Source organism: Lactuca virosa, chromosome 8 (genome assembly GCF_052849685.1).
Source record: "Lactuca virosa cultivar CGN04683 chromosome 8, Lactuca_virosa_CGN04683_v6, whole genome shotgun sequence".
In the NCBI taxonomy this organism is placed as follows: Eukaryota; Viridiplantae; Streptophyta; class Magnoliopsida; order Asterales; family Asteraceae; genus Lactuca; species Lactuca virosa.
The window spans coordinates 393,150,469-393,165,906 of NC_136433.1; the positions used below are offsets into that span (position 1 = coordinate 393,150,469).

Here is a 15,438-nt window from a genome sequence, read left to right on the forward strand (position 1 = left end):
GGAATCCAAGGTCAGGTACGCTGAGTAACTGACATGCTCCCAAATATCAGCTCTCAACATGTCATGATAACGAGTTTTCCGCATCTCCTCATCTCCTGCATACTGAGGCACTAATAAGGCCCTCTCCCGAAACTTAGCGGTAATCTCCGCCACCGTCTTAGTAGTCTGTCTTATGTCGAAGAACTCCCTGGCCAGCTGCTGAAGCTCCACAGCCGACACAAACTCCGCCCTAAACGTGATCACAAAGTCAGACCAGGTCATAGCCTCAATGACTGAGGCTCCCAAAGAATCACCAACCGACTCCCACCAATCTCTAGCCCTGTCCCTCAAGCAACTCGCAGCGTACCGAACCTTCGACCCCTCTGTAACATACCAAGTTCCAGAGCAAGAGATTGGGGGTGTAAAGTGTAAATGAAGGTTTGGACTCGGCGAGTTGGAAAGGTAACTCGGCGAGTCGAGTCGCGAGTGGACCGCGTGAATAAGTGACCCGACTCGGCGAGTCGGGGCTGGACTCGGCGAGTCGGTGCTGGAATATGAAACCCTATTTTCAGGGTTTGCACCCTATTTAAAGAATAATATGCCTCCATTTCACCCTCTATCTCCCCTGAGTGTTCCAGAGAAACCCTAAATCGTGAGAGACTCCATTGTTGAGAAGAGTGAAGCTTGGAGGAAGAAATTGGTGAAGAGAAGTTGGAGGAAGTTGAGGATAGCATCAAGAGAGCTTGTGGATCTGAAGTCTACATCAGTTTAGACTCATCTTTGGGGTAAGAAGTCACCTCCTTAAGCCTTTTTCCTTATTGTCACCCATGGTGGTTGTTTTGGGGATTCTTTAGCATGATTGAAATCTATTTTGGGTATAGAGGCTAGATCTGAGGTTGCAACTTCAGATCTAGGTGGTATTGGAGCCATGAGGGCAGAAAGCATCAGCCATGGGACTTGATTGAGAGTGTCTTTGTCCAAAAACCTTCTTGTAGCTTGGTTGGAGCTTGTTGAGCCTTCCATGCACGTAAAGTTGGAAACTTTACATGTGAATTTGGCCCTAGGAGTCCAGATCTATGTATTGGAAGCAATGAAATGGCCTAAAATCGTCTGAATGAAGATGTCACGTTTGGACTCGGCGAGTCACATGGGTGCACTCGACGAGTTGTATGAATATGTGCATGGACTCGACGAGTTGGAAGAACAACTCGGCGAGTCTGTTGAAGATTGCCTGGGACTCGGCGAGTCTATGCTTGGACTCGGCGAGTCTGGTCGTGGAACCCTAGCCTTTTCTGGTTGAGCTGTGAATCGGTGAGTCGAGGGATGACTCGGTGAGTTGAGCAAGAAGGGACTCAGAGCTTGTTGGACTCGACGAGTCTTGGGGCAACTCGGCGAGTTGAGTCGTGGCATGGGAGTTTCTGAGCATAGGAACTCGACGAGTCAACGGGTTGACTCGGCGAGTAGGGGCAACCAGGAAGGTTGACTTTGATTGAGGACTTTGACTTGGACCAAGGGTTGACCAGTTTGACTTCCAAGGGTATTTTGGTAATTATTGGTGTTTATTGGTTTTGGTTATTGGTAATGATCAGTGGTGGAGTTCGTGCTGGTGGTCGGAGCAGCGTGGTCTTATTTCTTCAAGTCGGCAGTTGCAGGTGAGTTATCCTCACTATATCGACAGGGTCTACGGCACCAAGCTCGGCCCTTTATCGGATGGAAATCCGGGTAGTTGTTGTTATGTTACTGCTTTGTTATGTCTGCATCCTGGTAGTTAGGATGGTATGTGTTAGAGACCTGGTTAAGGTCGGTACCCGAGATATAGGGTAATGTTATGCTAGCGACCGGTTAGGTCGGAAGTCCTGGTTAGGATATTGATATGCTATGTGATCTGTTAGACTGTTTGTCTGGTTGAGGATTGTTATATGATTATATGTTTATGTGCACATGGTTGTTGGACTGAGGTTGGGTTGAGGCGGGTCCTGCTTTGTGCTGTAGGCCAACATACCCAGGGCGGACCGGATATTCCGAAGGCCCAGCGAGCGGTCCGGATAGGCTGAAGGCCCCAAGAGGGCGGACCAGACGTGCCGAGGCTCGGAGAGTGGACCAGGCCGACTGAAGGCCCGGTGCGGGCGGACCAGTCATACTGTAGACTCAGAGAGTGGACCAGGTGGATTGAAGGCCCGGTGCGGGCGGACCAATCACACTGTAGACTCGATGTACATGGCTAGACTCGGAGGGTGGACCAGGTGGACTGAAGGCCCGGTGCGAGCGGACCAGTCACACAGTAGACCCGATGTGCGTGGCTGTTCTATTTATGATATGTTATGAGTATGTTTATGTGTGGTTGGTATTTTGGGGGTAACTCACTAAGCTTTCGGGCTTACAGTTTCAGTGTATTGTTTCAGGTACTTCAGGAGATCGTGGCAAGGCGAAGGCGTGATCGTACCGCTCCTCATGTTTTATGATTTATATGATATGGTTCTGGGGGATACTCTGATGTTTAAACTATTTTGAAAACGAGTTGTATGAACGTAATGGTTTTTGAATGATTAAAATGTTTTAATTTGGCTCAAATTTTATGGGCGTTACACCCTCAGGGCAGAAGCTCGTCAACTGGGCAGATTCCATGTCTGCAATCCATCTCCTGGCAGCAATGAGGTCCTTCACCCCGTGGAAGTCCGGCGCACCGCATCCCCTGAAGTCCTTAAAGAACAGTGTGCGCGCCCCTGACTGGCTAGCCGCCCAGTCACTCCTAAACGCCCTGAGGCGATCCTCCATCAGCTCAATAATCCCCTCTTTGATCGACCCGAAAATCACCAGGGTCGACTCAAGGATGCCTCTAGTGATCTCAGAAGCAATGAACTCACGTAATCCCTCATCAACTGGCTCGACACCTGATCCCCAACCCGATCCTGATCCTGATCCTGAACCTCCTCCTCCATGTCGCGTAATCATCACCATTCTGAAACAAAACACATAACCGTCAGAGTCATACATAACTTCAGGAGGTCTCACATATTACAAGTTCACTGGTTCTATCTCGGCCCTCCTTGACTCGAGTACAGATCCTCTGCTTTCAGTAGTACGGGCCCATACTACCTTCCACATCTATCCGTACTTTCCTCAAGGATTGCCTTGAATTTACCAAGTCTCTTCTACTACTACTACTATCTGCACTAATCTCATCCTAGAATATTCTATTATTGTAGGAGATTCGACAGATATGTAAAATATTCTAATATTCTACTAGAATATTTTACAGATATTTCAAAAAAAAACGGTAATTTATTTATTTATTTTTTATTTTTTTTGATAAAAAAAGTGACGAAAATAATATTTAAAAAAATTCGAAAATTTTCAATTATTTTGCATTTTAAAATTATTTTTTTATCTATAAAATGAGTGGCTATGATTGCGTCTCTCCATCTTACAAAATATAGTGGTCTCACATCAACCTAACCCTATATATATATATATATATATATATATATATATATATATATATATATATATATATATATATATATATATATATATAAACTTTGAGCTAAAAAATGCCCTTACAAAAAATATAAGTTAAAAGATCTTGTAGATATTTTTGTTTGAGCTAAAAAATACCCTTACAAAAAATATAAGTTAAAAGATCTTGTAGATATTTTTGTGGACCTTATGAGTAGTTACTCACTCATCATCTTTTCAAAATTTGATATTAGGGTTTTCATGTAAATGCTAAAGATTGAGAGTTTACGGATACTTTTCAAACGTGCTAATGTTTTCAAAAGATGTTTCTAGTTTGATGGGTTCAAAGATTTGTAAACTTTTTTCGTACAATATAATGAAAAAATAAATTGAAAGTATTCAAGATCTCTCAATCATACATTTTGTTAGATAAAATGAGTGTTATGGTCTCAGAGACTAGTAAACTTTTTGATGGCGTGAAGATACGAGTCATCATTTTTTGGGTTCTACCAAAACGAATATATGTGACAAGAGTGAGTACACAATAGCATAGTATTAATCGTAATTTTGGGTTCCACCTAAATATTAGTTGTTCTGGTATGAGGAGATGTTTAGTAGGGCCTTGACATCAAGTTTATGAGTTGGGATTTCATCATGAAAGCTTCTTAGTCATCAACATCATGCTTAGAAATGAGTTTATATTCCTGTTAAATTTGTGGATTGCTGATTATTTTTTTCCTGTTAAATAATGACTATGCTGTTAAAGCTTCATTTTGTTCCGGATCTGAGTTGACAAAATAAAGTTGTTTAGTAGTCAGTGATATTTTGTGCTAAGAAAGCCTCAAGAAGAAAAATATAGGGTCCGTTTGGAAAAATGTTTTCATTTTTTAAGAAAATGTTTTCAAAAAATAGAGTTATCCAAACTGTTTTCATTTTTTAAGAAAATGTTTTCAAAAAGTAGAGTTGAATCTTCATTTTCGATTTTCAATGGAAATTTTTGAAAACACATTTGGTTGGAAACGGTAAGGTTGCGTTTAGTTACGGAAAAACAGTTTTCATTTTCTATTTTTCTTTTTCCCTTTCTAGTTTTCGTTTTCCGTTTTCGGTTTTCATTGGAAAATTTAGAAAACGCGTTTAGTTAAAACTTATTCATTTTTCATTTTCAGTTTTAGAAAATCAAAAAACGTGTTTAGATGTGTATTTTTCTATCGGTTTTCATTTTTAGAAAACGGTAGCGGTAGTAGGGTGGGCGTGGGGACGGTGGCGGTGGTGGGGGAAGCGGCGGGGGACAGTGGTGGTGTCGATGATGGCGACGGTGGTGGTGGTGGTGGCGGTGGCAGCGGTGGTGGTGATGACAGACGGTGATTGTGGCGTCGGCAATTGTGGCAGTGGTGGTGATGGTGGCGGTGGTGGTGCTAGTGATGGGGTAGTGGTGGTGGTGATGGTGATGATGATGGTAGGTCGGTGATTGTGGTAGTGGTGTTGAGTGTATGTGTGTGTGTGTGTGGGTGGGTGAGTGTGGGTGTAGGTGTGGGGTGGGGTGGGTGTGGGTGTGAGTTTGTGTGTGTGTGTGTTTGTGGGTGTGTAGGTGGTTGGAAAATTTTCCACAACCAAACGCACCCATAATATCCCACATTTTTTAACAAGTAAAGTGAAAACAAAAGAGATTGCATCCACTCATACTATTACATTACAGTCCAGTCCTCAAAAGGTAAAGTAAAGAGGTCTTCAACTCACCAACCAACTTGAGCTACAAATATTTACATTATTATGTGTATTTGGTTTGGCATTTGACGAGGAGTTGAGGGACAAAGGATCAATTTTAGCATGAAGTGAAGATGATGATATTGTTGATGTCCCAAGAGAAGTGAGTAGTTGCCAATGAATATTATAAGCTGTGCTGCCAAAATGAACCCCATAAGCACAGGATTTACATTTATTGGTTATAAACAGCATGCAGTGTAGTAATGAGTAATTATGATAAAAAAAAAAAAAGGTAGAGTAGAGCAAACAACTTGTTATCTTACCTCTCATGTCATGTCATATTAACTAACTATCTGTAGCCTTCAGCTTTCGAGGTCTTTTAGACTGAGCTGGTGAAGATGGAGCCTCTCTTCCAGGTCCAGCTCCAGCTCCAGGTCCAGCTCCAGCTCCAGGTCCCTTTAATTAAAAAAAAATCAAAACAATTGTAGTAATAATCTGGAACAAGACAAACTAATAAGCAGGGAGTAGCATGCGGATTGATACATACCTTGCGTTTCTGATCCCTTTTCACAACTCTTTCTGCATCCATAAGAGCCAAAGGATTAGAATTTTGGAAAATTAAGTCCCTATATTCTTTTCTAGGCTCATTCACGATAAACCCATGGCTTTATTTTTTTTATTTTTTATTTTTATTTTACCAGAAAATGACCGGCAATTTATTATAAAAAAAAAGGACAAGAAACCGGCAATCGTTTACACATTTGGGATTTTAGCCGGTAATCTTCAAAAAATCCTTATATTTTGGGCTTATTAACAAAAAAAAAACCATGTTCTTTTACTTACAAAAAAGGACTGTATTATCTTACTATAGTATTATTGTATTCTCTCTGAGATGGTATAATGTTACTATATTCTCTGTCTGACAAAGGGTGTTATCCTCCTACTATAATCCTGTCTCACTCAGGGTTATTATTTTAATGTAATCTTACTGTATTATCATTGTCTAACACATGATCTTGTCTTACAATAATCGACTATATTCTCTTTTTCTCATATGGGATATTATCTTAGAGTAATGTTACGATATTCTTATATATATATTCTCTGTCTAGCAAAGGATATCCTGTTTATAATCTTTATAGCAAGACAAAACCCTCTGTCCGGCTCGGCCTGACAGAGAGAATACAGCAACCAAACAGTAAGATAACACAAAGAGAATATATATATATATATATATATATATATATATATATATAGTGAAACTGTAGTATGATAAAAAAAATGGACTTTTATGACGATTACCGGTTAAAAACCAAGATTACTGACTACAATCCGAAATGTGTAAACAATTGCAAGTTTCTTGTCCTTTTCTAAAAAACAATTACCGGTTATTTGGTTTTTTCTGTTACAAGAATATAACCATGGCTTTATCGTTAATGCGCCTAGAATATAGGAACTTAACTTTGCTGAAGATTTCCTTAGAACTTACAACACAAGCAAATTATAATGAGCAACACAAGTAAGGAAGGAAAAGAAGTTTGAAACCACAAGTGAAGTAAATTTTACTACAAGCAAAACTTATTACCTCCAAAGCTTACTACTGAATCAGGAATGAATGTCCGATCCTGGTCCATGACACGCTGTCAGATCATAACAAATATTGAAGCGTAAGGAATGTATGTATGTGCATTAAATGCAAAAAAGTAAAATACAACTGATAGTAAAGAGCATTTAGCAAGGAACCTTTGGTGTGTCTGGTGTTTCATTATATGAACCTTCCTCCTTATTTTGCAACTGGAAAAGAAACAAACAGGAGAAACTTATCAAAAATGGTAAAATGCAAGTGAGATAGTCTGTCATCCTGAAACTGGCTGGTAATCTTAAGCAGCATTGTTGTGACTTGTGACATGTGAGGTATTAAATTGCACCACATGTGAATCCACTATGTTGACTGATAAATTATGATGGTATATGAGAGTGTGAGGTATTAAATTGCACCACATGTGAATCCACTATGTTGACTGATAAATTATGATGGTATATGAGAGTGTATTAGATGAAGTTTTGTACATCAAATATATAACGACCATCTCGAAACAACAAAGATAACATTTGCTGTTGAAAATAAAAAGCTTCCTATAGTGAATGCAGAGCAGTTGAAAGGCCATTAATAATGTATAGGCAAGCAAAGAAGAGAAGCGTGGTTGGGTTGGGGAAGGGGGGAAACAAGAAATGCAATTATCTATAGCATGTAGGATTAGGAAAGTCTAACACTAACTATACTATACCAGTTTCTGAAGATTTAGAAGAGTCAGTATCTCCTTTCGCAATTCCAGATGCTCTGCACAAACAGCTTTAGTAGGGACTTTGGGTTTCAAATTCACCTGTTAAAATGGAAAGCGTATGTTACTGTATGAGTAAAATAATAAACAAACATCAGAAGATGAGTAATAAAAATCTTGCATCGTATAGAGGAATGGATAGTAAGAAACCTTGAGCTCTTGTAAGAATTGTTCAACACGCTTAATAGTTCGCAATCCTGCTGAAGAGCTTGCAGCTTGCACCATTTGATCCAGTGCGTAGGTTCTCAAGTACACCCGAAGCTGCACACAAGAAATAATAATTTCCTTCAGCGTACAAAGATGAAAAAAAAAAACAGCTCTTGATATGTTGCTTACGACATCATATATAATAATATAGAAGCAATGGCACATAAAGACTTGTTATACTTATACCATGCGAAGGGAAGCTGCAGCAGCAGCAGCATTGTCTGCCATTGACATCAAAGGTGCACCACCTGCAGCCACCTGCATACTAGAAGGTGATGTGGTATCAGCAGGAACACTAGTTTTCTCCACACCTTCCGGACTAATATTTGATGTGACAGGCAACTCTGCATCTTGAGCAGCCTGAACAACACATAACCAAGCATTATCTTTTCAGAAAATAAAGGGCATAGCATACGAAGCTTAATCCTTCACATGATTCCACAAGTTCATAAAATTACTAAAATTCCATGCATGCTATTAAACACTTCACACGACAAGATTGCTAAAATCCAGTACAAAACTTGCCTTTGCAGCCATACGGGACTCAGTTATTTTCTTAGCTTCAGAAAGAACCTGAAACAAAAAGCTTATGTTCCATATTAATATTAAAAGAAAAAAAAAGTCTTTGATTATTTGAAGGGTAAAATGCATACCTCAGCATCTTTACGCTCTTGGTGCTTTGTCTGGGAGAGAACCATGGACAACGCACGCTTACGCTCAATCTCTTGAGAGATATTGTATGGTTCCTAGTTACATTGAGAAAAGTGTAGCATCGAAATTGTTAAACAATGCTTGCTGTGCATGTAACTTTGTTGGAGAAAGCAGCTTACCTTAACAAGAGGGTGACTGGAAACATCAGCAGGAGTTGGGGCCCTCGCAATCAATATTGTACGGGAAACTGCAGATTGTAAGGAAAACAAACAAATATTAACTTCTACTGAATAATGAAAATGAAACTGATGTCAGATATCACATATATGATAACTTACCACTATAGTAGCGATTCTTCAGTTCCTCCATTGTTCGAGATGATGATGATGAAAATCTATCAGCGATCACAGTAAATCGGAGATCAAAACGTTCACACAAATCAAAGAGTTGATCCGTCTCTTCTTTGGTCCATGTCTGGCATACACAATTTTAGATTGCTCAATACCACATCAAAGACAAACTTATAACTCATATAAACATAATATACCATACAGGTATCTATTAATAATAAGTTCCAGACCCTTACAATATGATTTAAAGATGATCTATAGAAAATATCTGACAACATAATTTCATACTCACCAGATCCATCAGATGCTTCTCATACTCCTCATCTGTGTACTTGATTACATCAACAGACTGCAGAAAATAAACATATCAGTTAATGGGCCAAAGGTAACAAGATACAAATCAAGCAATCATCCAAACATATATATATATATATATATATCTTAGTTCTGCATTGTGGTATCTCCACATATACAACTACCACTAACAGCAAAACTGTTGATAATAATGAAGATAAGAAAAAGAAAGCAGCCGATGACTACAAAATAGTAGGCTATTACAATGCAGAATGCTCAAGTCAATGACCAAGAACCTGTAGGATTTTCATGCAAAAGTAACTGTCATGAAAAGGAAGAAATAACATCTACCTTGTTGTATTTTGCAAAGGAATAATCTCCTGTCGGTGGAGTTCCATTTACAACTCTAACCTATAAAAGTTCAGAAGCACGACACATTTTATGAATACCTCCAAATCACAAAAGAGGTTAAGGATCAAGAAATGAAAAGGTACAGAATAATATACCCAATGGTACAGCTGCAAGTTATCTTTTCGAGCAGAATTTGTGAAAGCAAGCCATTCCCAAGTTATCTGAAGAAAAAGTCTCAATATTGTTAACAAGCAAAATGGTAAACCCATATCATGTAACACTTCTGAAAATTACTACAAAGTGAGCTAAAAATGCCAGCCACCATGGCAAGGTAAATCACAATGTCCCGGTATATGCACTTCTTTCTGGCTAAGGGAAGCTCAGAAATGCAATTTGACAGGATCTGGTTACTTCTGATCATACAATTGTTACTATAAGATAAAGATGAGGTTCATACAAAAGCTACATATCTGAAAAAGAAGTGTTCCCAAATAAGCCGATATAACAGAATAGAACAACGTAATGCAACTTTGGTCAAGTACGAAAAAAAAGGTAGATCAATTTTGGTTATGCATTCAAGCTGTTAAGAAAGGCATGCTGTAGAACTTCAATCATAGAAGTAAACCAAATAGGCAACGTAGTACGCCACAGCAACAGTTCTTCTAAAATGACCAATGAGAATAATAGTAATGAAAAATGAGCTTAAGTGGTAACAGCTAGAAAAGCCCGGTTTGGTTCTGAGAAACATCAAGTTCATAAAACGAATGCAGCCAATATAAAATATTGAAGACAAACAAGTTGAAACCAGAAAAATAGAAGTTAAAGGACACACTCAAGAGACCATGGTGGTAAGGTTAATAGGATATAAAATGCAAAGATGACTTTACGAATGTGTCGATGACCAAGAGTCACCAGTAAGTGTCTGAGATAGGAACAACAATAACAGCAACATCAATGAGGATACAAGGTAGGGAGTGATGAACTAATGAACAAAAGAGTGAATATGATCAAAAGTCAATATGTACGACACGTGTGACTTGTGATCTCACTTAAAATATCTTACACAAAAGACTAAGGCCGAGTAAAGTTGATCCCATGCCTCCCTCTACAATTACTAAGTAGTTCAATAATCCAAGAGACCAATCAAAGAATCAACCCATGCATGATGTAATTCTTCAAAGCATGTGTTGATGAAATGGTCAGCAGACTTGAGCACATAGTTCACTTCTGCAGTAGAGGGGACTCGTTTTTTTGGCAAATTTGAAATACTGGGCTGTAATTGTTGACAGTGTCAAAGTCAATACGAACTGAATTGCGGATGGGGTGATACATTAGTAAATAATTAACTTATACCCAACTAGAATAGCAACTTCGCAAGCAAGAATCCCCAGTCCAACAAACTTACAGACATTATACTTAAGCAACTTGGGAGAGAAATTAGAAAAGATCACAAGCCAACCTTCTCATTTTCAGGTTGATGACGCTTTTTTAACTGATTGGCGTCAATGGAAGGCATAAGAGGCGCCACACCACCTGTAAGCGCATAAACCTACAACCAAAAATGCTTCAGAAAATCAAGAAACCACACAAATTATCTCAGAGGTATGTATGTATGTAATGTACAAACCTCGCGCGAAATGCCATCGGGTTTTCTCTGAGAATCCTTCTGGGGTCTCGATTTCTTTTCCTGTGGTATGGGCAGTGAACTTTTCGGGATTCCTAGAATGTCCTTAGCATCCATTATCGAAGTTAGGGTTTTGACGTCAGTCCTTGTGATACAGACCAATCCACCTATGCATGAGTCTGAAAATCTAATTGAGGAGTCTACAGATTCGGGTTTGAAGGAAGCAGATTTCAACGATCGCGCTTCAGACACTTGAATATAGATTCTATGTTGGAGCTCCTAACCTTGGATGGACAACAATACACATCGTCGCTACAAGTCTACAACATTAGAAACCCTGCAAAAACCGCCCTGTCAAAATTTGACCCAATCCACCGAACCAACCCTATTAATTACTTTTTAACAATTAATTAAAAATCAATATTTTAAAAAACAGATTTTTACTTTAACCTATCAAATAATCGATTTTCGGTTCAACATTTTCAGAAAAAAAAAATTATATATATATATACTAGCCGTTTACCCGCGTCAAACGACGGGTGTGAATAGTTTTTACGAAAATTAGTTTCTAAAGACGATTTGTTTTTTGGACTTCAAATATACGTATGTTTTTGTTTTGATTTAAATTTATATGTATGTTGCTATTTTGGGTTAAAACTACTTTTCCTGATTAAAAAAGTAAAGTTCAGTGTGTTATTGGTTAACTTGTTTTCTTTATGAGAATCGTTTTCCTCAATTAGTGTTATCAAATTGGGGTGTCATGTGGTGTTTTAGTCCGACACGACATGACGCGATAACTTGTTTTTTTTACATTAACACGAAACGAACCAATTAAAATATAACAAACATGATACGACACGGCAAAAATAACATAAAATAACTAATTGAAATAGCGTTATTAAGAGTTATGCTAACTAATACAAAATCAATAAGAATTAAGAATGAAAAGTTTGGATTCTTTACAAATGCAAATGAACATATGATTGATCATGCAACACTTCTTTATACACCACATTTGCAGTACAGACTTCACTACCGTTGAATTGATCATCAGGGATCACTAATACTTTTGTATTCCTACATGATACCCTTCTGGATAATGCCACATAAAGCTGTCTGTGCGAGAAAACCGATTTTGGAAGATAAATTCCTACATTTGGAATTGTTTGTCCCTGGGCCTTATTGATTGTCATTGCGAAACATAATCGGATTGGAAATTGTTTTCTCTTTAGCTTGAACGGGAACATGTCATCTTCAGACGGACATAGAGGAATCCTTGGCAAAAAAACTCTCTTTCCAGCATGCTGACCAACAGCTATTTCAGCATCTATTACATTTTGTTGAAAACCTTTACATATCAATCGGGTGCCGTTACACAATCCATTTGATGAGTCGAGATTTCGTAACAGTATTATCGGGCATCCAACTTTCAGTCGTAGGTAATGAGGGGGTAAACCACTAACACTGAGTGTGTTCAAGAATTCCACTGGATATAAGTTATTTATATCGTCTTCAGCTTCATCAAAACTGTAGTAAATTTTATCTTCTCCATGGAATCAGCCGATCAATAAATCATTAATCTCATCGACACTATCATTTCTTGTGGATAATATTGCACGCGAAATAATATAATCGGTTTGAGATCTATTAATTTCCAAGGATGGAAAGATTGCATCAATCAAAGCATTCAATGACTTTTCTTTTTCAGTGAAGGGAATTACCATATCATCAGGGATGCGAATAAAGTTTCCCTGCACTGTTTCTTCAACTCCATCACCGACACGTAATAGAAAGTCTGAGAACCATGGATCGGTTAGTGCTCTCATATTTATAGTTAACTGCAACTTGATAATCGAAGACCAAAGAAGCGACATTCGTATGCTAGAATCCACAGTTTGTGCTTGTGGTCCACGTCTAACGACAGGCAAACCCTGTCTGAAATCACCTCCCAAAACCATTATCTTTCCACCAAATGGGAGCATCACCCCAGTGATATCTTTCATTGTTCGGTCCACCGCCTCCAAAGCATGTCTTTTAGCCATCGACGCTTCATCCCATATGATTACTTTTGCAGTCTGAAGCAGTTGACCAGTACCACTTTGTCTTGAAATCTTGCAGACCGAGTTATTTTCAAGATTAATAGGAAGTTTAAAGCGAGAGTGAGCTGTTCTCCCCCCATGCATGTTATTAGTCGCAACACCCGATGAAGCGGTCGCCAGTGCAATATGACCACACGAACGAATATTAGCAAGTAAAGCTTTGTACAAAAATGTTTTTCTTGTTCCACCGGGACCGTCTATGAAGAAAACTCCTGGAATATTACTATGGACATGCCGCATTATCTCATCATACGCAAATTTTTGTTCAGGATTAAGAAAATCTCGAGCTTGTAAATGTTCTGATTCTAAAACAATAGAGCATTCCTCGTGTACCTCACGAAAAATTCCAGATTCCAATCGACATTTTCATTTATCTTTGGAAGATCAAAACCATCAATATTGTCACTCATAGATTGTAGGAATACCTTGATGTCGGTGAGGACCATATTTTGGTCTCTATCAACACTTCCATATTGTCGCCTATAATCTTCTAAAAGAGCATTGTAGTGGTCATCCCATAACTTACGAACATCTCCTGGCTCACAAAAGTCAATATCGTTGCAAACAACCTTCTAAGAGCATTGGGAGCTTAAAATAAAGATGCCTCTGTAAGACATTGTGATAAACCATCATCAGACTCTATTAACCCTCTTTCAAGAGCTGCTTTCCGAAATGTTGGGTGTTGTACATTGTTGACTGTGTAGAGATCTTCAAAACACGTAGGCCCACTAATATGCAATAAAAGTAGGCGAAGGTAGTATCGCTCCCCTTCAGCGGGATTGACAGAAACCATACGACCTCGCATTAATCCTTGTTTTCAATGATTCCAACGACGTGAGCTCGGATCCCACGTAAATTTTTTTGGAAAATATCTATATTTATACTCTCTCGCACTGATATTTTCTTTATTTTTTAGAAAAAAAGCAGTCAACATTGATCTCCTATCTTTCTCCTTCTCAACAACGCTAGTCAGTGTATCATCCTCACTGAACCTAACCATCTGCTGATTTGGGAGATGCACCTGCAAAGTCATCACAAAAGGGTGGATCTGAGAAAGAGGGAAGCTAAAAATGTTGGTTATTTCCATAACCAAAACATAAAATGCGGAAGCTTTAGATCTTAATCTCGAATCTGTCAAAAGAAAACTTTAAACCTTAAAGAACGATTACATACCTGATTCATTATGATTTCCGGATCTGAAGACTAGGATGAGTTTACCAGTTGATCTCAAGACCACCTCTAAGAAACCTCAACAATGAGACTCACGAATTTGTTTATGTAATTTCGTGTATCTTGATTTGCTCCTCATCACATGTATTTATGGATGGAGATAAACCCTAAAGTGAGAGATGGAAGGGATCTTGAGGATCTTGAGTCAAACCGGGAACTCAACCCACAAGGTAAGTTAATATTCTATAAATCGGTCCATCAACAATTTATATTCTTACCATAATAATTGGATTTAATAATATATCATACATATTTATGAAGTGGTCCCATAATTATCCAACAATCTCCCACTGGACCACGAATATATAAATGTACGTATAACTGTATAAGCGCTTTAATGAATGTTATTATAACATTGGTACCATTAAACAATCTCGTCCACTAATCATAATAGTATAGGATCAAAGCGGCCTTCGTTACAATTTACGTAACTAAACCTATCAATGGTCACATACACATATATAACTAACGACATAGATTAAACATGATGTGTGGTTTTAAAATCTAAATAGATTTCCGACGAGTTCCTATTTAGATTGAAGTGAGATCAAACTTCAAATAAGTGAAACTAATAATGGAGTTAACCGAATTCTTAATTATGTACAGAGAAACATAATTGTTGTTAAACAACACATAAAGCACCATAAAACTCCCACTAAAACCAAATATCACACCAACGTGTGTAGTATGCTCGTGAAAGACCTAGGGAGGTAATCCCTTTATGAGCGGATCCGCTTTCATGGAGTTTGTTCATATGTGCTATATATTTCCATTTTGCACTATTGTTTTAATAGAAGGAAACCTGATGTCAATATGCATTGACTTAATAGAACTTATGTTGTTGGAATATAACATTGTTGACTTATTATCACAACTTTAGTGGTCTTTCAATACCAATAATGTGTAGCCTCGTGATAAATTTCCATAACCATATTCCATGCTACAAATTATTCAGCCATTATGGAAGAAGCTACCGAAGTCTATTCCATGAAATGGCTCATCATGCTAAAATGTAAAAGTATCCCGATATGGATCGATAACCATTTTGGCATCTAATAAAATCAGATTCTTAATAAAAATGATCTCCAAAATATCTGATTTCCTATAGTTGAGCATATAGCCTTTTTTTATATATAGATATCTCAAAATCC

General features: G+C 38.2%; 2 protein-coding genes across 3 annotated transcripts; both read right to left on the reverse strand.

Annotated features, from left to right (window-relative positions):
- Window positions 1-5,087: 5,087 nt before the first annotated feature.
- Window positions 5,088-11,314, reverse strand: LOC145133937 (myb-like transcription factor family protein). 2 transcript variants are annotated; one of them, XM_079068880.1, is made up of 17 exons: window positions 10,962-11,314; window positions 10,794-10,883; window positions 9,490-9,555; window positions 9,335-9,394; window positions 8,982-9,038; window positions 8,678-8,813; window positions 8,519-8,586; window positions 8,342-8,434; window positions 8,214-8,261; window positions 7,875-8,048; window positions 7,632-7,742; window positions 7,428-7,523; window positions 6,883-6,933; window positions 6,725-6,779; window positions 5,687-5,718; window positions 5,463-5,595; window positions 5,088-5,330 (listed from the first exon to the last, which is right to left on the reverse strand). In XM_079068880.1, the coding sequence occupies exons 1-16, from the start codon at window positions 11,073-11,075 to the stop codon at window positions 5,485-5,487; spliced, it is 1,362 nt and encodes a 453-aa protein (XP_078925006.1). In that variant the 5' UTR covers window positions 11,076-11,314; the 3' UTR covers window positions 5,088-5,330; window positions 5,463-5,484. The 2 variants fall into 2 exon arrangements, with proteins under 2 accessions (XP_078925006.1, XP_078925007.1); XM_079068881.1 differs by having other exon boundaries at window positions 5,088-5,335.
- Window positions 11,315-12,514: 1,200 nt separating this feature from the next.
- Window positions 12,515-13,862, reverse strand: LOC145132012 (ATP-dependent DNA helicase PIF1-like). Its single transcript, XM_079066652.1, has 3 exons — window positions 13,685-13,862; window positions 13,483-13,592; window positions 12,515-13,390 (listed from the first exon to the last, which is right to left on the reverse strand). Exons 1-3 carry the CDS (start codon window positions 13,860-13,862, stop codon window positions 12,515-12,517), a joined length of 1,164 nt encoding a protein of 387 aa, XP_078922778.1.
- Between the last annotated feature and the right edge of the window lie 1,576 nt (window positions 13,863-15,438).